General features: G+C 39.3%; 1 protein-coding gene and 1 long non-coding RNA gene across 7 annotated transcripts in view; one reads left to right on the top strand and one right to left on the bottom strand.

Annotated features, from left to right (window-relative positions):
* MFAP3L (microfibril associated protein 3 like) overlaps nt 1-25,234 on the top strand; it is a 136,347-nt gene that overhangs the window by 88,560 nt on the left and 22,553 nt on the right. The window contains exon 5 of one of the 6 annotated variants that reach the window (XM_040470680.1): nt 6,460-6,536. The exons of the other annotated variants lie outside the window; for them this stretch is intronic. Within the exon in view, the coding sequence (XP_040326614.1) occupies nt 6,460-6,521 (62 nt within the window). The 3' untranslated portion in view covers nt 6,522-6,536. Of the gene's footprint in view, nt 1-6,459; nt 6,537-25,234 lie in introns of those variants that run through there. 6 annotated transcript variants of the gene reach the window in all.
* Nucleotides 1-25,234, bottom strand: part of LOC121027361 (uncharacterized) — a 147,263-nt gene that overhangs the window by 51,972 nt on the left and 70,057 nt on the right. The window lies entirely within an intron of this gene.

Genomic DNA, 25,234 nt, shown 5'->3' on the forward strand with positions numbered 1-25,234 from the left:
TCTCTCTCTCTCTCTCTCTCTCTCTCTCTCTCTCTCTCTCTCTCTCTGTGTGTGTGTGTGTGTGTATCTGTGTGTCTGTGTGTCTGTGTGTCTGTGTGTCTGTGTCTCAAAATAAATAAATAAAAAATTTTAAAAATATATGTAAAATGAGACCATTAGGGTTGACCCTAATCCAATCTGACTGGTGTTCTTGTAAGAAGAAGAAATTTAGACACACAAAGAGACATCAGGAAGCATGCACAGAAGAGGCCATGTCTTCACAGAAAGAAGACAACCATCTGCAAGGAGAGAGGTCTCAGGAGACAGCAAACCTGCCAACACCTTGATCTTGGGTTTCTAGCCTCCAGAACTGTGAGAAATACATTTCTGTTGTTTAAGTCACACAGTCATGGTACTTTGTAATGGCAATCCTAGCAGACTAATACAGGAAGAATAAAATGGTGTGACAGACATCTGATCATTGGTAATTGTTCAATCATGACAAAGTGTATTTGGCTTTGCTTAGAGTTGGTTTTACATTTGAGGACTTACATTTTTTAACATATTGTGTATATTACGAAAATAGACCTTCAAAGCCTACCATGAAAATGTTAGGGTAATACTCCAGGATAAAACATGAATCTACATAACCAAGGAGTGTTTGAATCACTCTCTTTGCAGAAGCAACTGTCATTGAATTCTAATCCAAAATGCAAGAGAAAGGACTAAGGTAAAGCTGAAACATTCCACAATTCTCTGAGGAATCTCTTTCTGTCAGAATCAGATCATTGATCATTTATTAACTGCCCATGATTGGCAATGTCTTGGAGGAGGCTATGGATATTCCTGTGAGGAGGGCTCCATTATTCTAACAATGAAAATTAGTGAATAGCTTCTCCGTGCCTCTCCAGACCATGAATGAAGAGCTCCCACCTGACATTTGCCCTCCAAATGTTTATAATCATGTTCACCAGTTTCTTCCCAATAGCATACATTGCTATCAGGCATATGTTTATCATGCACTGTTCATTGCTTCTGTACTTTTTCCACCACTGTGATTAAATTGACAGCAATGTCTAAAGGTGAGAGGGAGGGAATGAAAGACAAAAAGAGAGAGAAGAGCCTTCACCTGGGACCACTGTCACTGCACCTTCCGCAGCTGCAGTTTTGTTTTATCACAGACTACCAAAGGGGGCAGCCAGGCTTCTATCCTTCCTAACACACTGCCGCAAAGAGCCTCGCAAATGACCTCTTAATAGCATCCTCTCCTCTCTAACCCATCCTCTTCCTCTACCTCTTCCCAAATTACTGGTATAAAAGACTTTTCCTGAAATGTACAATTTTTAAATTATGCTCAAACCATTATTATGAATTTATTCACATATTATTTATCTCCTTGGGGAGATTCTAAACTCCTGGGCACAAGGACTGTGATCTCTTGTTTACTGTTGAACCCCAGTAACAAGCACAGTGCCTGCTACAGAGGAGGCAGGTAATAAATACTTGTTTAATGAATGAAATCCAGTCCCCAAGAAAACTACCACCAGAGACTTAGAGAGGAAAAGAATGCTCTAATAAATCACCTTCCATCCCACTGACTTATTTCTATAGGCCCAGTCTGAATCCTTTTGGACTCTAAATATTTGAGCATTCTAAATATGCATACTTTGAGCAGAAGCTAATCCAGTCTCTTCTTGGCTTTCTAACAGCAAAATCTGGCCCAAAGCAATATTTGTTTCCTTCTCCTTTCCTTCCTTTATGACCCGTACTCTACCTGGGAAGACCTTCTTCTCTTCTCTGCCTTTTCAGATTCTTTGTGCACATGTGCCACAGAATGATCCTCCTTTTTTCCAATCAAGCCTAGTCCAACTATTGCATTTCACAGTGATCTTTCCTTCTAAATTCCTATTGTACTTATTAGCAAATAATGCCCGTTTTGTTAATTTGTGTTGCTCACACACACACATCCCACTACCCAACATGTTCCATAACTTATATGTCTTTAACAGCACCTAACACATGCTACTTAATACACAACAGGAACTCAGTGCTTCCTTATTAACTACTTTGTCTAAAGTGATAGGAAAATATTCACCCATGTGCTCACATCTCTCTCACTTTTGTCTTGATTCTTCCCAAAAGGCAAGGATGCCAAATCCACTGGTCCAATATACTGCAGAACACTGAGTGGGCAACATTTACTTTGGCGGGATGACTTTTTAAGATTACTCACTTATTAAACCATTATTTACTGAAAAACCTCAATAAATAATGCTTGTTTTATAGAGCAAGCCAAACACCGTTTTAGTCCCTGGGGATGTGGCAATGAGTAGACTTGGAACTTCCATTGCAAGAGGAGATAACAATATGTACATCAACAGATGGGATCATCTTATATTAAAGAATACTAAGAATAAAATAGAATTAAGTAATAGTCCTGGGGTACAGGTGGCTTATTTAGTTTAAGGTGTCAGAGAAGGCCTCTTTAAGGAGGCATTAATTTAGCCTAAATAAAAATGAATCAAAGATCAGATGAAGCAAGGCCACAGAGACTGAAGCAGAGTTGGGGGTGGCATGGAGAATGGTCAAGAGGAGGTGCAAGAAGCAGACAGACACTAGACCATGAAGAACCATAAGGACCATGATGGCCAGGTTGGCTAAGAGGTTGAGATTTTATTCTAAATGCAGTGGGAAGCCCTAAGAAGATTTTACACAAGAAAGGATATGAATTGATTTACATTTCAAACCCCAGCTCTGGTTCTGGTGCTGGGAATGACAGCAAGAAGGCAAGAATGGAAGCAGGGCCAAAGTTACAACACTGTCCCAGTAATCCAGGCAGAAATTATAGAGGCTTGGAATCGTATAGTAGTGTAAAAACAGTGAGAAGGGTATGGATTCAGAAGACATTTTGGTGGTAAAATCGAGAGGACTTCTTGATGTACCAGGCACTGTGGATGCAAGTAGGAAAAAGGAGGAAATTAGGGTGAATCAGATTTTTAGCCCAAGCAACTGGGTACTATTAACTATACTGGAAAAACTTGAGGGTATGCAGGTTTAACTTTTTTTTTTTTTTTTTAATCTTTGAGAGAAAGAGACAGACCACTAGCTGGAGAAGGGCAGAGAAAGAAGGAGACACAGAATCCAAAACAGGCTCCAGGCTCTGAGCTGTCAGACAGCGCCTGATGTGGGGCTTGAACCCACAAACTGTGAGATCATGACCTGAGCAGGAGTCGGACACTTAACCAACTGAGCTACCCAGGCGCCCCAATATGCAGGTTTAAAATAGAGCTTAGGAGGCACTCAGGTCATGATCTCACAGCTCATGAGTTCAAGCCCTGCATCAGGCTCTCTGCCATCAGCACAGAGCCTGCTTCAGATCCTCTGTCCCCCTTCCTCTAGCCCTCCCCCATTCAGTGTCTCTCTCAAAAATAAACAGTTTTTTTATTAAGAAAATAAAATAGAGGTTGGATATGGAGACTCCTGTTTTGAACATATTAATTTTAAGGTAACTTTTAGACATTCAGTTAGGCCCACATAGAAGGATCAATTAAGTCACCATGGCCATTTCTTTATTTTTGCATGCAGGCTGGCTAATCATTGCTTCAATGATGCAGTCAGAGGTTCTTGTATCACATAGCTATCCCAAGGTGAAGGGGGCAGAAGTTCAATTTTTAGGATTCTGAAGATGTAAAAGCTCTACATTGGCCTCTGGTGTAAGCCACATACACCATCTTAGTAGCATGGACATCACATAACAAGGAATGTTACTTTGATTAGGACCAAAAGCATATGATCCTAGAGTCCAGGATTTTACCCCTATACAAATTGTTGCATGTATTTTTGTGTCCCTACCTGTGTACAATATACATAGGAAGAAGCTAGAAAGTACCCATTGGTCACACAACTCTTTCTCTCAAGGCTTGTTTTAATATTGAACTCTCTGAGACCATGACCTTGGGAGCTGCCAGTAATAAACTGTTTCTTTTATTAGAATCTCTGAAGTTACCTGCATCCTTTATAATGCACTGCTAAACCTCTTTTCCATGAAACTATTCATGTCGAGAGTAGGTGCTAGTAACATGCTTAGATCAGACTCAAAAACATTTTTAAAAGGCAAATACACTATTTCTTATTTAACATTATCCTTTGTGTGAATGATTCTCTTGAAAACCACACAGGAGGAGGCTTCCTCTAGCTAAATACCATCAAATAATATCCAGTTCCTAACCTCATCCTAGAAAAAAGCTGATACTGCTTTCATATAAAATTGCACTATTTTCATAGTATATATCATAGCCAAAAGTCATCAGAAAATGAGCTATTAAATTGAACTTATAGTGGAATTATTTGCAAAATAGTCTTAAAGGACCAATTTGACAATAAATTTCATATATTGAAAAAAATAAAAAATAAAAAAATAAAAATAAAAATTCACTGATAAAAAAATAAAATTAAATTAAAAAATTTTAATGCTTATTTTTGAGAGAGAGAGAGACAGCATGAGTGGGACAGGCGCTGAGAGAGAGATAGGGACAGAGCATCTGAAGTAAGTTCTGTGCTGTCAGCGTAGAGCCCAACGTGGGGCTTGAATGCACAAACCATGAGATCATGACCTGAGCCTTGTTGGACGTTCAGCCAAATGAGCCACCCAGGCATCCCCAGAAGCTTTATGATTTAAAAAAATTGTTTTTAAATATTATTTTTGAGAGACAGAGAGAGCATGAGCAGGGGAGGGGCAGAGAGAGAGAGAGAGAGAGAGAGAGAGGGAGACACAGAATCTGAAGTAGGTTCCAAGCTCTGTCAGCACAGAGTGCCACATGGGGCCCGAACCCACAAACCGTGAGATCATGACCTGGGCTGAAGGTGGATACTTAACCGACTGAGCCACCCAGGTGCCCTGAGCTTTATAATTTTTTAAATGACCTAGCAATTAATCTAGGTTGTGGAAAATAACCACAAGCATAATTATCATTGTGAGATATCCTAACAACTATCTGTAAAAATCAACCATTAATTCATTAATATAAAAAACTGAGAATAGAAATGTCAAAGCAAGCATATGCCATACTTTCTTGGTTATTGATGGACATTAGGTGTTGGCAAGCATTCTCATGGATCTCATACATGTATACCCTTAAATAAGCACCTACATCAATATTGTTAATACCCACTTCAAGCAAAAGACCTTATTCAAAATACATGGAAACTCTCTTTATCTTTCCCCAACTGTACGGGCTAAGGCTATATTTGAGTCAGGTCTACAAGATGATTTAATGAGCATAGTATCCAGAAAAAAAAAAAAAAAAGGAAATATCCCCTTCTCCCTCTCATGAGAAATGCATCAAAATTGAAGCCATCCTCAAAGGAGGTCCAATGCCTCCCTCAGCAAGAACCCCATTCTTTTCCACACATTAACAGTTGCAGCAACTCTGCATTGTATCTCAAGAAACTAGAGCTTTCTATTTAAAAGCCTGAGGAAAATATACTTGGCATGAGTCCTTATAGGAATGAGAAGCTCACTGGTTGGGATGAGTAATGGATATTATATGTAGGGTGTGAATCACTGGATTCTACTCCTGAAATCATTATTGCCCTATATGCTAACTAACTTGAATGTAAATTTAAAAATTAATTAATTAATTAATTAATTGATTATTTTAAGAAGGAATGAGAAGCTGTCTTTCTGCCTGGCGGAGCTTATCTGCTTCCCCTCCTCCTGACATATTTCAGAACACAAGACAGCACTTTTCTTGTGATCTGGATGCTGATATTCCAACCTAGTACCCAGAGGCTCCGCAAAGATTTAAGGGCTTTGAAGGCTGGCCTTTGTGGCTTAGCCTTAACCCAGCCTGATTTTGAAGTACCTTTCCCAGTTCACGGAGATTTTTCTCCTTTTTATATTATCAGTCATTGGTCAAACTTTTTTTTTTAATGTTTACTTATTTGAGAGAGTGAGCACAAGTGGGGGAGGGGCAGAGAGAGAGGGGGACAGAGGATCTGAAGCAGGCTCTGCGCTGACAGCAGTGATCTTGATGTGGGGCTCAAACTCACAAACCGCAAGATTATGACCTGAGGTGAAGTTGGATGCTCAACCAACTGAGCCACTCAGGCACCGCAGTCAAACTTTTATATGCTTTATTTCTCACTAACCATGGCATTTTCCCCTCAGTATTTAAATTGTTGGGCAATTTATTCAACAGTGTCAAAGTTTAAAGTGTGGATATAAGAAGGTACACCTTGCTCCCTCCCACCTTCAGGTCAGAAGTGCTTCTCTCTGCACCAAGTTAATTTTTTAAAGAGATAATTTCAGAGATCTTGTGTGACTTTCAAGATGAAGCCTACTTCAGTGGAAGGAAAAGAATTAAAAGCTTCTCTGTTGGTGGCTTTAATATTTATGACACCACTGTGCAGAATGAAGGGGTGGGTATAGAATGGAAATCAAGGCAATGCTCACCCCTACTTTTCCTTTGTATTTTACAGCTCATTGGAAGGCAGTTGCATGTGCCCTGCCCATCTCTTCTACTCTCCAACCTCTTAACTAAAAATGACTTCCCTAAATCCAGCATTGTCTTGCAGGTGTTACACAATGTTGTTTTTAATGTAATTTATGTGGAAGGGTAATTATGCAGTGGCCATCAACTTTGCCTCATGCTTATTCATAATAACTGAGTATTTGTTATTGATAATGTGCCACTGGAGACACTGGGGTTTCTGTTTCAATAAAGAAGAAGGATTTATGAAAGTTTGTCCCTGACTTTGATGAAGCAGAGGTCTAAATGCCATCATCACAGAAATGCAGGCCACATTTTTTAAAGCTACCCCCGGGGAAAACCAAACAAACATATAACAGCAACTCTTAACAAATCTGTGAGCATTTAGGCTATAAATATTAATAGTATCTTCCACTTGTATAAACACTTTAGGGTTACAAAGATATTTCTTATTCATTTTATTCTCCGCAACACCCTTGTGATAAAGGAATAAGGCTATTATATATATTTTCCCGATGGAACAACCACAGTTCGAGGGCCCAAGGTTATATGGCTGGTAAGTGGCCTGGGATTGCACCTAGGTCTAGCACTTTCTCACTATATTGTCAATAATGTGCTGTCCTTGAAACATAAGACCAAGGTCTTCATGTTGCTTTTTCCAGTAATTGTGACAGGCAAACATGTCATAAACATTCTATAGCCCAGTCATCTTATGTTTAGTGATGCACATTGCTTAAAAGGCCAGTCCCACTTGGGGGTTCAGTTTATAAATGTGAACTAGATTGTTTTATTTAATTGGACTATGTGGAGATCAAAATTGTGATCTTGATTATAATAGCACCATGCTTAAACCAGAATATTTTTTTCAACTGCTAAAAGAGCTTTATAGGTATCTTTCACACTCTTGCTATGACATAAATTTTTAACAAAAACAAACATGAGCTCTGATGAGCATGGAGACACATGGCACTCCACCGACCACAGTATTTATTAAGTATTTGTTATGTTCTGTAGAGATCAGGACCCTAATGGTACTACACCCTCCTCTTGTCATCATCCATATTAGCCAAAGAAGTGTTTTACAACCATCCTGCACATTCGAATCATCCACAGGAGAGGATGTGCTGACTTGGAGTGCTCTTAAAAGGATGGTAATTAATGGAATTGGGATGATTTATGCTCACCCATATTACAAACCAGAGACTGACCTCCCTGGATGGTGTTTTTATAGTTTCCTAATGTTATGCATTTCTTGTTACCAGATAGAGCCACAGGTTCATGTGCATTCCATTTTAACTTTAAATACTGGTCTTCAACTCTCCCCTATTTTATATGTAAGAGCTACATGATTTTGGTATTCTTCTCCAATACTAGGGCTGACCACTAGGGAGGAAATCTATGGATTTGAATGATAACTTTTCTTTTGCTGTTTTCAACAAAGGGATGGTTGCTGGAGGGGATCGGGGAAGGACAAAATGGGTGAAGGGGAGTGGGAGATACAGGCTTCCAGTGATGAAATAAATAAGTCACAGGGATTAAAGGTACAGCATAGGGAATATAGCCAGTGGTATTGTAATAGTGTTGTATGGTGACAGATGATTGTTGCACTTGTGGTAAGGATAGCATAACCTATAAACTCGAATTACTAGGTTGTAAACTGTGCTGAAACTAATGTAACATTGTGTGTCAACTATACTTTTTAAAAAAGGTTCCTTATTAACACCATTTTTCCTAATCTAGAAGGGGTTTCTCTCGTGTATCTTTGTTGTTCATGTAATGTAATTCTATTTTAGACAAATAGATAAAGTGGACAACTCTTCAAATGACCTTGTAATCTAAAACCTGTGGCAGTTCTCTGAACAGCAGCTGCTTCAATCCCAGGAGCCTCAAGCATTGCAAACAGTTACATTGAAGAAAAAGGTGCATTAGTTTCTATTCCATTTTTTTTTGTTGACACAAATACAACTCAGTCATTCATAAACTGAAAATAAACACAAAAATTCCCTAGTACTTCAAGACCAAAATTCAAAGTTTAAAGTTTTTCAAGACTATTTTTTTACCAGGTTCTTTTTTTCTGACAATCTGACAATACTTGAGAATGTCCAATTTCACTCCTTTCCTCTTCCCCCCCCTTCTCTTTCTCTCCCCCTGTCTTCTTGCCTCCCTTCCTCCCTCTTTTCTTCCCTCTCTCCCTTTAGTTTTTTAATCTTAAAGTGGACTAGGTGTGTTTGTTTATTCTATGTTCTATGTTTTCAAAACACATTACATATTATTACAGATGCAATGACACCACATTATGGGAAGTCTGGAGAACTGGAGAAAATGATGGGGAAGGGAGTAATTTTGCTTCAAATAGCTACCAGCACCTGCTCTATTTCCTCTTAAATCTTCTAACATAAATACTTGTTTTTATTTTTACCTTATTGGTATAATTACAACACATAAATGTAAACTCCTTTTTAAAAAATAACGTTTCTATTTTTTACACTTACCAAGATAAAATTAGTGCTTTAAATAAGGTACCTTTTTTACTCGTTCCTTCTAAAAACAGTCCTGATTGCCAGGGAAGGAGATAAGAAGCACTGCCCCTTTAAAAGTGGTTTTAAGCCAGGGGCCCAGGTGGCTCAGTCAGCTAAGTGTCCAACTTTGGCTCAGGTAATGATCTCATGGTTTGTGGGTTTGAGCCCTACCTCAGGCTCTGGTTTGATAGCTTGGAGCCTGCTTGGGATTCTCTCTCTCTCCTTCTCTTCTGCCTCTCCCCCACTCTCTCTCTCTCTAAATAATTTTTTTTAATTAATAAACAAGTAGAAGTGGTATAAGCCAGATAAACGTGGTCAAGTCTAATGATGCCAAACCATTAGATGAGCTTTCCATGGGGTCAGTGAAAAAAACTTTCTGCACATGGGAAAGTCTTATGTAGCTGGGAATGGTCAAAAGGAAAAACAGCTATTCCCCATCCACCTCTTAAAAAAACCACAAGATTGGTCATAAATTATTATTTATTCAGATTCCCACTGGGTTAGGCTAAATCCCACAACTTCATGATGCATATGTGGGCTGCAGTTCTCAATTTTAGGAATCTTTAACATTTTCAATTGACTTAACATAGTGTCCCAAACAGGATAATCCACTTCCCTGACTCAAAACACTTACATAATTAAAGTTTTTCAGGTTGCAAATAACAGAACCCACTTCTGCTTAGCTTAATAAAAAAAAAAAAATTAAGTTAGGGAATTATTGGGAAGATACTGGAGTAGCCCATGTAACTGAAGGATGAGTTAAAGTCCATGGCCTCCTCTTTAGAAAGCGGTCATTGACGTGACTCAGCTCTGAAAACTCCCAGACTCTGTCTCTTGGGTCCAAATTTTAAATTTCCAGGTAAAAAACTTAGGTTCACTTGGGGTCAAGCATGTACCGTGTACCAACCAGCTTGTGGCAGGGGACAGTGTCACATGGAACTTCCACCGATCCTGGGAGGTCCTCAGTGTGAGCTAGACAACGACCCCAAGGTATCTACTACTTTCTGCCTCAAGGGAAAGAGCTCCATCATATCCTAAGCAACACATTTTATACCGGATTCTTTTTACTAGACCTTTCTAGCAGGCTAACTTTGAACATGATGGGGGTGGGGGGTCCTGCTTTAAAGAGTAGGAAGCCAATATTAGGTGCAAATTCTGTTTAGAAAGAGATTACTATAAGCATTCCAGGGTTCCAGAGAGAGAAACTCCTCAAGTCACTCAAATTCCAAAGCCAGCTAAGGTCACATTTGGCCAGTAGAACAGCCATCCTTTCCCCAAATGCCATTATAGAGAGAGTAGCAACAGCTTCTAGATCATGCTCAGCAATCTGACAATGTGACACCACATTCTTATGGGGCAAAGTTTAGGAACAGGGAGGCCTGGCAGCACAATGTTCAATTGCAGTCTCACCAGTGACGTGTTCCCCAGGCAGCCAGCTAAAGGTACTCTCTATGTCAAAACCCTGCAGTGGTTGCCCCTGGGGCCTGACATTACTGTAAAGTGGTCTGTGAATCTACATGCCCCCCAATCTTATCATTAAGCCACATGAATAATACGTCTCACCCATATATTTTCCACCACTTTCAAATACATGTCATTATTGTGATCAAGAAAAGCATTCTGAGGGGGCCTGGGTGGCTCAGTCAGTTAAGCATCCAGACTTTTGATTTTGGCTCAAGTCACGATCTCCCCATCATTTGATCAAGCCCCAAATTGGGCTCTGTGCTGATAGCATGGAGCCAGCTTGGGATTTCCTCTCTCCCTCTGCCCCTCTCCTGCTCACATGTGTGTGTGTGCTCACACCCGCTCTCTCTCTCTCTCTCGTATCTCTAAATAAATAAATAAATAAATAAATAAATAAATAAATGTTAAAAAAAAGAAAAGCATTCTGATTTCACAATAGCTTTATATAAATATATATATTTCCTCAGTCAACAAATAATTCAATTAAGTATTACATGTGGAGATCCCCCCAAACGTTTAATATTGAAAAGGAACTACTGTCGTGTGCCTGTGAATAATATAGAAGACAGTGAATAATATAGACGACAGTGAATAATACAGAAGATCAGCAAATATTGTGGTGCCAGCTGGACAAAAATTATAGGGGACCCAAAGGGCACCCTGACAAATGTGATTTTCTTAGCAACACCTGGCAATGGCTTAGTAAGGATTAATTTGAAGCTGACTCCAGAACTAATTTTGATAATAACTGCACTCTGCGATATATGAAATTACATCACATAAAAGCTATGTTCAAATTAATGGCTTGTTAAATATTCACATTTACATAGAGAGTTTAACTATATTAACTAAAGTTAATTTATCAATGTAATGAAGTTAAATTCAATCGAAATAAAAAAGAGTGGCTGAGCTCAAAAAAGTTGGGAAGCACTTTGGTCTGTCCCATTCCTGTGACAAACATGATCTTCTGAGTGGTCACTGTCATTACACAAATATTTTCTCTCTTATTTTTGTTGCCTCTCTTTGTCTCTCTATTTTGCACCCAGGAAGTGCTCAGCAAATATTTGTTTCTGAAAGTTTGTACCCCCCTGAGGCAAAATGAAATTGTTAGGCGGAACCATCCGGGAGATTCAAAGTCTGGCTGGGTTCTTCCTTCCCACGCCTCTGCTTGGGCCCCACATTGGGGTTGAGGCAATCTGGCTGCTTTGCTCCCGCTTTGAGCCACGCCCTTCTACCACTCATCCCTCTCCCGCCTGCTGTGAGGCTGGCTTCCTCCACCCCCTCACAAGAACTTAGTTTTCCCAGTCTAGAACTAATAAAACAGTGGCTTTCTGAATCCAACTGCGGGAAACATTTAAAGCAGTAACTCATCTCTCTTTATAAGAATTTAATCTGTAAGGAAAGAAAAATCTAACAAGTCAAGATCTTTTGCTAACCACTTAACTTCAGATTTAATGAGACATAAAGGAGATTATTAAACTCGCAATGAGTTAGAGTTACAATTGGCCCAGGGTACAATATTTAGCTTTGAAGGTGAATTTCCGCTTTGCCTTCCCTTTTGCCGAATTCGTGGTTTTCCTTATAGGGAATGATGCTGGCTTGAAATTTGATCTTGCTAAGTAATTTTCTTCTCTAGTTGGTCTCTTGATGGCTAGACAATGGCTGAACCATAAAGCAGATACAGTTCTAAAGCTATTTTTTTCAAACAAATGACCATGCAGAGCAATGTTTTGTTGTCACTGTCTGGAGCCTGGGCGGCAGGAGAAAGAGTCTGAGGCAGAGGCAGGAGCTTTGCCAACTGAAATACCAGCACCTGGACTGTGGTATTCTGTAGCACACATGTCCTCAGGGATGTCACAACTATATTGCAGGAACAACTTGAGGCCCCAAGAGCAGCAGGAGCATCTTGTTTCCTGTTTTCTAATTCACAGCCTTACAATGCTATTAAAGACTCTATTTCTTTTTGTGCTTTAAAAGAGAAATTATAGCAAGCATCAGCACGGTGATCACCTGGCCAAAGTGGAATCATGCTATAGACTGATAAGACGTACATTCTGATTCCAGACTCTGATTTCAGTTCCTTCACTACTTTCCTTCCCATCACCTATGCTCTGCAGTACCTCCCTCCCCCTCTCTCTCCCTTTCTCCCTCTCTCCACCTGTCTCCCTCCCTCTCTCCATCTCTCTCCATCTCCACCTCTCTCCATCTCCATCTCTATCTCCGTCTCCTCTCTCTTCCTAATGCAATTCACAACAGGACTGCAGACTGCCTGGACCTCAAGAATCCAAGTAAATAGCTAAAAGTCTTGAAGCACCACTTAGAGTCAACCAGACTTATGCAGCACCACCATTTCTCACCAAAGAAAAAAGAAGACATTCAGGAACATTTGGAGGCGAAATTAAAAGGCTTTTGTTTTTGTTTTTACCCTATGGTTCTGAATAGTATCTAAATCATAACCATCTTGGGTGCTTGATATTTTAGGTCTAAGATGTCTTGCTTGTCCCATTTAAATAAGTCACCAGAGGGGCGCCTGAGTGGCTCAGTCAGGTAAGCCTCTGACTTCAGCTCAGGTCATGATCTCACAGCCTGTGAGTTTGAGCCCCACATTGGGCTCTGTGCTGACAGCTCAGAGCCTGGAGCCTGCTTCTCATTCTCTCTCTCTCTCTCTCTCTCTCTCTCTCTTTAAATAAATATTAAAAAAATAATACAAATTTTAAAAAATTTAAAAAAAAGAAATGTCACTAGACCAATGACAATATAGGTAGGACACACTGTAATAAATAATAATGATGGTAGGTGGTGTTTTTTTGAGTTTGGGAGGGTGGCAGAGTAGGAGGACCCTGAGCTCACCCTGTCCTATGTTTTCAACCAGATATCATCCACATCCAAGTCAATAAACCAGAGAGCAAGCCAAAGACTGGCAGAAGAAATTCCACGACTAAATATAAAGAAGAAACTGTAGCTGAAAGGTTAGGAAGGTCCGAAAGTGGAGGGAGCCTCTGGCAGGAGCGAAGGAGCTGCATGGGCAGAGAGGGCAGGGAAGCGGGCCATCATACCAGGGAACTCACGTGGGGAAGACTAATCCCCAAAATGTTTGGCTTAAAATCCAGAGGGGTAAATTCTGTGAGTTTGTAAAACCAGTGGGACTTGGATGTGGAGCTTTAAACGTCAGCTGACTCAGCACTGGGTGAGACTGAAGGGAGAGGGATGGCTGCATTGTCGCCCTTAAAGAGACAGCAGCTTGTGGAGAGGCAAGGTAAAAATGGCAGTTTATACAGTGCAGGGTAGGGGGGCAGATGGGAGACAGATGTGTTCATACTGATTTCGGGGTGGGTTGGGAGATATTTTTGAAAATGAGGGAGCTGGCAGGCACCATTTTCCTCCCCCCGCCCAGTACCCCAATATAAACACAGAGCCACCTGTGGAAAGTGGGGCTACACAGACACTTGTAGCTTCAGCCTCAGGGCAAATTTTGTTAAAGCTGCGTGAGAGTGCTGCCCAGCCAGATCGCAGGGCCCAGCCACCATTGTGCAAGGCGCCCAGCCACTCAGTGCACAGCTGCTGGGGCACAGCACTCAGCCGCCCCAGGGCACCCAGCCACAGCAGCGTTTCAGGGGATCTGGCAATAGGACTAGTGGCCCAACACAAATTTTGCTAACACTACTGCTCTGCTCCCAAGTGCCCAGACGGCATGCCCCCTTACAGCTGGCCTGCCCAGGTCCCACTAACACCACAGAGACCAAGCACAGCCCGCAAGGGGCTGAGAGTCAGTGCAGATGACTGCACTGAAATGAAAAGTGATTCAGACACAATAGCAGGACACAAGCAACACACAGAGGATATTCTCCTGAAATGCTGTTGAACCGGGGACACTGCAGTGCAAGGCACTACAGGACTCCCTCTTCATAAAGTCACTATATTCAAGAGCAGAAAGCACAGCAGACTTTCTAAACACAGAGAAACAGACACAGAGAGGCAGACAAAATGAGGAGACAGAAAAATGTGTCCCAAATGAAAAATAGGACAAGGCCATGACCAGAGATTTAAGCCAAACAGATATAAGTAACATGAATGATAGAGAATATAAAGCAGTGATCATAAGGATACTCACTGGACTTGAGAAAAGAGTGGAAGACATGAGTAAGACCCTTAATACAGAGATAAGGAATAATATAGCAAAGATAGAGGGCTCAATAAGTGAAATGAGAAACACAGAGGAATGAATTACTGACCAAGAAGACAGAGTAATGGAAAGTGATCAAGCTGAACAAAAGAGAGGAAAAAAAGAATTACACAAAACAAGACTTAGGGAACTTAGTGACTCCATCAAACATAATGACGTTCATATTATAGGAGGCCCAGAAGAAGAAGAAAGAGAACAGGGGGCAGATAATATATTTGAAGAAATAATAGCTGAAAACTTCCTTAATCTGGGGAAGGAAACAGATATCCAGATCCAGGAGGCACAGACAAATCCCATCAAAATCAACAAAAGCAGACCCACATTGTAATTAAATTTGCAAAATATGGTGCTACAGGAAAAACGCAGCAAGACAAAAGAAGTCAGTCATTTACAAGGGAAAACCCATAAGCCTAGCAGATTTTTCAACAGAAACTTTGCAAGCCAGAAGGGAGTGGCATGGTATATTCAAAGCACTGGATGTGGGGGCACCCGGGTGTTTCAGTTGGTTAAGCATCTGACTTGGACTCAGGTCATGATCTCTTGGTTCACAAGTTCGAGCCCTACATCGGGCTTTGTGCTGACAGTTTAGAGCCTGGAGCCTGCTTCTGATTCTGCGTCTCCCTATCTGTCTGCCCCTCCCCTGCTCCCACTCTGTCTCTCTCAAAAATGAATAACTCTTAAAAAAAAATTTACAAAGTACCGGATGGGAAAAACCTGCAGCCAAGAATATTCTGTCTAGCAAAGCTATCATTTAGAATACAAGAAGAGATCAAGACAAACAAAAACAGACAAACAAAAACTAAAGGAGTTCGTGACAACAAAATCAGCCCTGCAAGAAATATTAAAGGAGACTCTGAGTGGAAAGGAAAGACCAAAAAATCACAGTATAAAGGTAGGAAACATAAAAGCAGTGAAAATGAATATTTCTGTGAAAAATGAGTCAAGAAACTCACAAAAAAAGAAATGAAATATAATGACATATACCTAAAACATGGGGAGTTGAGAAACGGGTTGAACCCATTCAACCTTAACTGACCATTAACTTAGAATAGACTAACGTATGGGGCGCCTGGGTGGCGCAGTCGGTTGAGCGTCCGACTTCAGCCAGGTCACGATCTCGCGGTCCATGAGTTCGAGCCCCGCGTCAGGCTCTGGGCTGATGGCTCAGAGCCTGGAGCCTGTTTCCGATTCTGTGTCTCCCTCTCTCTCTGCCCCTCCCCCGTTCATGCTCTGTCTCTCTCTGTCCCAAAAATAAATAAACGTTGAAAAAAAAAATTAAAAAAAAAAAAAAAAGAATAGACTAACGTATGCAGAAGAGGTTCTATACAAACCTAATGATAACCATATATCAAAAACCACCAATAAACATGCAAAGAAAAGAAATCTAAATATATCACTAAAGAATTTTAGCAACCCAAGCAGGAGAGAAAGACAAGAAAGGATGAGAGAAAATCTTCAGAAACAACCACAAAACAAGAAATAAAATGACAAAAAAATATGTATCTATCAAAAGTACTTTGAATGCAATGGACTAAATGCTCCAGTTGAAAGCCATAGGGTGACAGAATGGATAAGAAAACAAGACCCATCCACATACTGCCTCTAAGAGACTCATTCTAGACATAAAGACACCTGTAGATTAAAAGTGAGGGTATGGAGAAATATCTATCATGCAAATGGATGTAAAAAGAAAGCCAGAGTAGCAATACTTATATTGGACAAATTGACCTTAAAGCAAAAACTATAATAAGAGTAAGGAAGGCTATACAATAATAAAGGGAACAATCCAACAAGAAGATATAACAATTGTAAATATTTATGCACTCACTATGAAAGCACCCAAATACATAAAACAGTTAATAATAATATAAATGAAGTAATCAATAATAATACAATAATAGTAAGGGACATTAACACCACAGTTATATCAAAGGACAGATCATCTAAACAGAAAATCAACAAGGAAACAATGGCTTTGAATGAAACACTGAACCAGATGGACTTAACAGTTACTTCAGCACACAACAGAATACACATTCTTTTCAAGGGCACATGGAACAGTTTCCAGAATAGATCACATATTATCCCATAAAACAAACCTCAACAAATTCAAGATCAAAATAATATCATTCATCTTTTCTGACCACAACACTATGAAAGTAGAAGTCAACCACAAGAAAAAATTCAGAAAGATCACAAATACATGGCAGTTAAATAACATGCTACCAAACACTGAATGGGTCAACCAGGAAATAAAAGAAGAAATAAAAAAGTACATGGAAACAAATGAAAATGAGAACAGTGGTCCAAAATCTGGGATGTGGCAAAAGCAGTTCTAAGAGGGAAGATTATAGCAATATAGACCTACCTCAAGTAGCAAAAAATATCTGAAACAACCTCACCTTATAACTAAAGGAGCTAGAAAAAAACGAAACCTAAAACCAGCAGAAGGAAGGAAATAATATAGTTTAAAGCAGAAATAAATGAAATACAAACTAAAAGAACAATAGAACAGATCAATGAAACTAGGACTGGTTATTTTTAAAAATCAATAAAACTTAGCATAACACTCTCCTAAATGAAATAAGTCATACAGAGAAAGACAGAAACTGTATGTTTTCACTCTTATGTGGATCCTGAGAAACTTAACAGAAGACCATGGGGGAGGGGAAAGGGAAAAATAAGTTAGAAAGGGAGGGAACCAAACCATAAGAGACTCTTAAAAACTGAGAATAAACCGAGGGTTGATAGGGGGTAGGAGGGAGGGGAAAGTGGGTGATGGGCATTGAGGAGGGCACCTGTTGGGATGAGCACTGGGTGTTATATGGAAACCAATTTGACAATAAATTCCATATTAAAAAATAATTAAAAATAAAATAATAAAATAAATCATAAGTAATAAAAAATCAATAAAACTGATAAACCGCTAGCCAGACTTACCAAGAAAATAAAAGGAAGGACTCAAATAAATAAAATCACAAATGAGAGATGAGAAATAACAATAAACACCACAGAAATATAAATAATTATCAGAGATTATTATGAAAAACTATATGCCAACCAATTGGACAATATAATAAATTCCTACAAACATATAAACTACAAAAACTGAAAGAGGAAGAAATAGAAAATTTGATACCTAGGAATAAACTGATAACCAGCAAAGAAATAGAATCAGTAATCAAAAACTCCCAACAAACAAAAGTATAGGACCAGATGGCTTCACATGTGAATTCTACCAAACATTTAAATGTTTATTTATTTATTTTTGAGAGAGAGACAAGAGAACACAAGCAGGGCAGGCAGAGAGAGAGAGGGAGAGAGAGAGTCCCAAGCAGGCTCCACACTCTCCACACAGAACCTGATGCACGGCTCCAACTCATGAACTGTGAGATCATGACCTGCGCTGAAATCAAGAGTCAGCCACTTAGTCAACTAAGCCACTCAGGCACCCCTAGCAAACATTTAAAGTTGAGTTAATACTTTGATAAATTATTATCAAATTTATTTAATCAGATTTATTTAACTTCTCATAAGAATTCCTCTTTGACCCATGTGTCATTCATAAATGTGCTGTTTAGTCTCTATGTATTTTGGCAGTTTCCAGCTATTTTTTGTTATTGATTTCTAGTATAATTTATTTGTGGTCTGACAGCATACTTTTCATGATTCCTATTCTTGTAAATTTATTCAGGTGTATTGTATGTCCCAGAATGTGGTTGATCATGGTGTTTGTTCCGTGTGGGCTTGAAAATAAGGTGTATTCTGCTGTTGTTGGATGAAGTGTTCTACAGATGTTAATTAGATACAGATGGTTGATGGTGCTGTTCAATTCAGTTATGTCTTCACTGATTTTCTGCCTCAATTACTGACAGAAAGGTTGAAATTTCCAACTCTAATTGTGGAGTCACCTATTTCTCCTTGGAGTTCTATCAGTTTTTGGCCTCCCATGCTTTGATGTCCTATTATATATAATTCCAAAAAAAAAAAAAAAAAAAACCAGAATAGGAGGGAAAACTTTAAAATTCATTCTATGAGGCTAGCATTATCCTGATACTAAAACTGATAAACACACCACAGATAAATACACCATTAAAAAAGAGAACTATAGGGCAATAACCCTGAAAGCCATAGTTGCAAAAATCCATAATAAAATGCTAGCAAATCAAATCCAACAATACATTTAAAAAATTCACCATGATTTACGCCTGGGTTGCAAGGGTGGTTCAATATTCACAAATCAATCAGCGTGATACATCACATTTATAAAAGGAATGACAAGACCTATATGATCATTTCAGTAGACACAGAAAAAGCATGTGACAAAGTACAATATCCATTCATTATAAAAACCCTCAACAAAGTAGGTTTAGAGGATACATTCCTCAACATAATAAAGGCCATGTATGAAAAACTTAGAGCTAACATCATCCTCAATGGGGAAAAACAGAGCTTTTCCCCTAAGGTCAGGAACAAGACAAGGAGTCCACTCTCATCACTTTTATTTTACATAGTATTGGAAGTCATAGTCACAGAAATCAGACAACAAAAAGAAAGAGAAGACATCCAAATGGTAAGGAAGAAATGCAACTTACAGCACTTGCAGATGATGTGATATTATATATGAAAACCAGGAAAGACACCACCAAAAAACTGCTAGAACTGATACACAAATTCAGTAAAGTTGCAGGATGCAAAATCTATGTACAGAAGTCTGAGGCATTTCTATACACCAATGATGAAGCAGCAGAAAGAGCAATTAAGAAAATAATCCCATTTACAATTGCACTCAAAGTAAAGTGTCTTGACATAAACCTAACCAAAGAGGTGGAACACCTGTACTCTGAAAACTACAAAACACTGATGAAAGAAATTGAAGACATGCAAAGAAATGGAAAAACATTCCATGCCCATGGATTAGAAGAACAAATATTGTTAAACGTCTATACTAACCAAAGCAATCTATACATTTAATGCATTCCCTATCAAAATATGAAGAGGACTTTTCACAGAGCTAGAACAAACAATCCTAAAATTTGTATGGAGCCACAATAGTCCCCAAATAGCCAAAGTGATCTTGAAAAAGCAAAGCAAAGCAAAGCTGGAGGCATCACAATTCCAGACTTCAAGTTATATTACAAAGCTGTAGTAATCAAAACCATGTGGTACTGGCACAAAAACAGATACACAGTTCAGTGGAACATAATGGAAAATCCAGAAATAAACTCACAACTATATGGTTAATTAATCTTTGACAAAGCAGGAAGGAATATCTAATGGGATAAGGACAGTCTCTTCAACAAAGAGTGTTGGGAAAACTGGACAGCAACATGCAAAAGAAAGAAACTGGACCATTTTCTTACACGATACACAAAAATAAATTCAAAATAGCAAAGACCTAATGTCAGACTTAAAACCATTACAAATCCTAGAAGAGAACACAAGCAGTAACCTGTTTGACATCAGCCATAACAACTTTTTTCTAGATATGTCTCATGAAGCAAGAGAAACAAAAGAAAACTAAACTATTGGGACTAAATCAAAATAAAAATCTTCTGCACAGCAAAGGAAACAATCAATATAACTAAAAGGTAACCTAAGGAATGGGAGAAGAGATTTGCAAATGACATATCTGATAAAGGGTTAGTATCTCAAAATATATAAAGAATTTCTAAAACTGAACACCCAAAAAACAAATAATTCAATTAAAAAATGGGCAGAAGACATGAATAGACATCTCTCCAAAGAAGACATAGAGATGGGCAACAGACATATGAAAAGATGTTCATCATCACTTCCCATCACAGAATTGCAAATCAAAACTACGAGAGATATCACCTCACACCTGTCAGAATGGCTAAAATCAACAACACAAGAAACAACAGGTGTTGGTGAGAATATAGAGAAAGGGGAGCCCTTGTGCACTGTTGGAGGGAATTCAAACTGGTGCAGCCACTGTGGAAAACAGAATGGAAGTTCCTCAAAAACCTAAAAATAGAGCTACCTTGAGGCGCCTGTGTGGCTCAGCCAGTTGAACATCCGACTCTTGATTTTGACTCAGGTCATGATCCCAGGGTCATGGGATTAAGCCCCAACTCAGGCTCCAAGCTGGGTGTGAAGCTGGCTTAAGATTCCTCTGTCCCTCTCCCTCTGTCCCTCCCCACATACACATGTGCAGGCTCTCTAAAAATTAAAAAAATAAAATAAAACAAAAAAGATACATGCACCCTTATGTTTATAGCAGCATTACTTACAGTATTATTGTACTGTACACACACACACACACACACACACACACACACACACACACACTCACAATGGAATATTACTCAGCCATAAAAAATGAAATCTTGCCATTTGCAATGACATGGATGGACCTAGAGAGTATTGTGCTAAGCGAAATAAGTCAGTCAGATAAAAGACAAATACCACTTGATTTCACTCATATGTGGAATTTAAGAAAGAAAACGAGCAAAGGGGGAAAAAGAGAGAGAGAAAGCAAGAAATAGACTCTTTTTTGTTTTTTTTTTTAATTTTTTTTCAACGTTTATTTATTTTTGGGACAGAGAGAGACAGAGCGTGAACAGGGGAGGGGCAGAGAGAGAGAGGGAGACACAGAATCGGAAACAGGCTCCCGGCTCTGAGCCATCAGCCCAGAGCCCGACGCGGGGCTCGAACCCACGGACCGCGAGATCGTGACCTGGCTGAAGTCGGACGCTCAACCGACTGCGCCACCCAGGCGCCCCAAGAAATAGACTCTTAACTAGAGAACAAATTGATAGTCACCAGAGCAAAATTGGGTGGGGGATGGGTGAAATAGGTGATGGGGATGAAGGAGTCCACTTGTCATGATCAACATCAGGTGATGTATGGAATTATTGAATCACTGGATTGAACACCTGAAACTACTATAACACTGTATGTTAACTAACTGGAATTAAAATAAAATGATAGTAATAATGGTAATTAAATTTCCCTGTTTATTCTTGGTACAGTGCAGTGAGCACTATACCTCTCCCCGCCGATCCTGTAGCACATCTGCTGTTTCTCATGCTGTCTGGAGAGCAAACACAAATTCACTCCATCCTGTAACATGGTTATGGGATGATGGAGAAGGGAACAAGAGAGGGGAAGAAACACAAACAGGAAGATAGAAAGGAGAAGAGAAGCAGAGCAATGTGTGTTTACAGATATAACCTGGACTTCAGGAAGAAGACAGATACTACCTAACCATGCTCTCCCTAGCACATTCTCTAAAGTGCCCAGCCACACATGCAGCTTCCATGGTCTTCATATTGTGTCACTTCAAGTGGTTCCCAAATTTGTTCCTGTTCATCCAGGAAGGAAGACAATCCTACCAAAGACTGAGAGAGATCAATGAGTATAGATCCAAAGAACAGATAAGAATATACTTTCATTCAGGCCCTCTTCACCCAGTCTGTCCAAGTTCTGGAACAGAATGTATTCAATCAAGGATTTTAACAGCCAGCACAATGCAGTCCACTCAAAGCCATGGTGAGAGGAGAGGAGAATGCACAGGATTCAGGGGTCCCACCCGACAGACATCTTGCTAATTAGGATACCTGAAAATGCATTTGCATTTATAACAAATGTGAGCCTCAGGATCCAAACTCATTCTTTTGATTAATAAGCGCTCAGTTTAGGAGCCTGAGCAGTATGTCATGGACCAGTAATACAATAAAGGCAATGGGAAGGTGTTTCTGTTCCCATTGGCTAATTTCTATTCTACTCAGGTACCAGACTGACCAAATTGGCCATCATGGCTGTCTACTTCATTACCATACCATTTACCATTAAATATGCCCAAGCAGGAAGAAGTGTGTCTTTATATTTGCTGTTAAATGTAATCAGAGACTATCTTTATGACCATTCTGGATCGTTATCATCAGTATAATGATTACTTTAGAGAACCATAATCATACATATGTGTAGTAGGATATGCAGAGAGTCAAATGCAGAAATGTAGAAGAGCAAGCAGTGCCTGTGAACATTTTATAGAAGCTGTAATAAAGGTTGAAAATTAACTAATTTACATAAAGGAACAATTTTATATAGGCTATCATTAGCTCAGTGGATTCTGCAAAGGAGAAAAATTGATTTAAAAAATTTAAAAATCTACTTAGTACATTGATGCTTGAAATTCCATACTTATAATTAAACTATGGTATAAGAGTTATGTAGGTTTAAGAATTATCTGCAGTTAGGGCACCTGGGTGGCTCAGTCGGTTAAGTATCTGACTTCGGCTCAGGTCATGATCTCATGGTTTGTGAGTTCAAGTACCAAGTTGGGTGAACACAAGCCCAGCTTCCAGTGAGCACAAACCCTGCTTCTGGTGAGCCCTGCTTCTCTCTCTCTCTCTCTTTCCTTCCTTTTCTCTGTCCTTCATGATATTCTCTCTCTCCCTCTCCCTCTCTCTTTACCCTTTGCTCACTTGTACCCTCTAGAAAAAAAAATTATCTGCAGTTAAAATATAAATATCTTTAGATGAGGATGTTCATTGAATCCTGAAGTCAATAACTATCTAAGTAGGCATGTATTTCCATATATACTGTAAAAGAAACATGACATGTTGAAACATATTCTTATTCCTTTTTCTTCCCCACTTTCTTGCATATGACATTTCACTTCTTCAACCAGAAGGTTCCATCTGCCTTAGGGAGAATTAGAATTGTTACTGTAAAAATGCAAAGAGAAAGAGCTCAGAAAAGGATTTTTGAAACCCACAGAAACATAATAGTCTTGAAAATCTAAAAGCAGGAGAGAGGGGAAAAAATTTCAAAAGCCTGAAATACCTCCTTTATATGTCACAAGATATAAAACCTGCAGGACTGATCATAAATTTACGCTAAGCCATCAGCCAGAAGAACTTAGGATTTGCCATAAAGAAGGTTCCAGCCAGAAAGAAAAGTTTGCCCTTCAAGTGTTGTTTTACAAGTGTAAGTTTATGACGCAGTCAGTAGTGCTGAGAATGGATGAATCGAGGTGCCTGCAGCATTTAGCACAATTCCCAGTATGTGATATACTCACATGTTTTTAATAAATATTACTGCACTTGCCACACCACCTAGTAAATAACACCTCTCTATTTGTCTGCTCCCATCCCAGTAGGCAGCACATGGAATAAGAGCAGGGATTCCATTTTACTCATTGTTGCATCCTCAGCTCTTGTCACAGAGCTTCATGCTCAATATCTGTTGAATGAATGAACCTCACTGCTTCTCCTAGACAAAGAACATGCATAGTGAGAGGTGAAAAGTTGGCCTTGCTTTTTGTCATCCACCTACATGACACCATTACTGCAAGCATCAGTCTGTGGTTGTGGCAAAGAAAATACAAATCTAAATTAATCATCCAAATTTTAGGTTGGATAAGGATGAGCTTGTCTGTGTTTTCGTTTTTGTCTTATATGATTTAGACATTCCCTGGCTTGAAGATAGAGGCTGGGCCAGATCATCTTTGGAAGTGCCTTTAGCTCCATTACCCTATGATTCTATTAACCAGTTAATATTTTCCTGTAATTTGCTCTTAGCAACTGCTTAATAGCATTACAGTTTCTTTCATACGATGCACTGATGTGACATTAATCTAATACTATGTAACCCCTCTGCCCGCTCCACCAAAGTCACTTACTCTGCAACTCTGAAGAATTATTCAAGGACACCTTCTTTCCTTTTCCTCAACTAAACAAAGACTATCCTTAGGACTTTACACCAATATCTTTTATATCCTCAATACTTACTAAAAATCTACCTGTAGTTTCAGATATTTCATTCACCAGGTCTTAAATCCCATCCAAATTTTATTCTCTTTGCTGTGATGAACGAAATCAATTGCTGGCCATATAAACTGGATCAAGAATCTGAGTGTCATCACATTCCAAATGTCTGAAAATTTCCAAACCTCACTGTAAGCCTTTGTCCATCTTTCCTCAGTAGCACAGGCTAATATCACCAAACCTATGAAGACAGACTAGACAAGAGATCATGGTCAGAGGATCAGGTTGACTCAGTAGTTCCTTTCTTGTCCACCTCCCAATCTCATATCATATGAAAGAGAGATAGAACTGATTATTTATAGGGAACTTACTGAAACAGTAAGTGCAGCCTCACAAAATGGCTGATTTATCCCTACAGAATTAAAATCTGTATGAAGCCTTGAATGCCTAGACAAAGGCAGCTCTTTCACTGCCAACTTACACAGCTCAACTTTGTGTCTGCTGGCATTGTCTTCTTTATACTTTAAAAATCTAGTGGATGGGATTTAGTGATAGCAATAATAACTAGCATGTGTTGGGTATCTAGTATGTATTAGGCCCTCTAACCGGACAGTGCCATGCACATCACAGTCCACATGGATGGCTGCCCTGGAGCATCCAGTCTTGCAGCCTAGCCCATCACACAATCATACAATTCAATCCTATTAATAACCACACAAGGTAGTATTATTGTTCCCATTTACAGATGACAACACTGGCTCATCAAGGTAACAGAATTGACCAGAGCCACATAAGTAATAAAGAAAGAGCTGGGTTCAAAGCTCAGTTCAAGAAAAAGAAAAAAAAAAAAAAAAAAAAAAG

Source organism: Herpailurus yagouaroundi, unplaced genomic scaffold (assembly GCF_014898765.1).
Source record: "Herpailurus yagouaroundi ecotype Mexico unplaced genomic scaffold, PumYag 28, whole genome shotgun sequence".
NCBI lineage: Eukaryota > Metazoa > Chordata > Mammalia > Carnivora > Felidae > Herpailurus > Herpailurus yagouaroundi.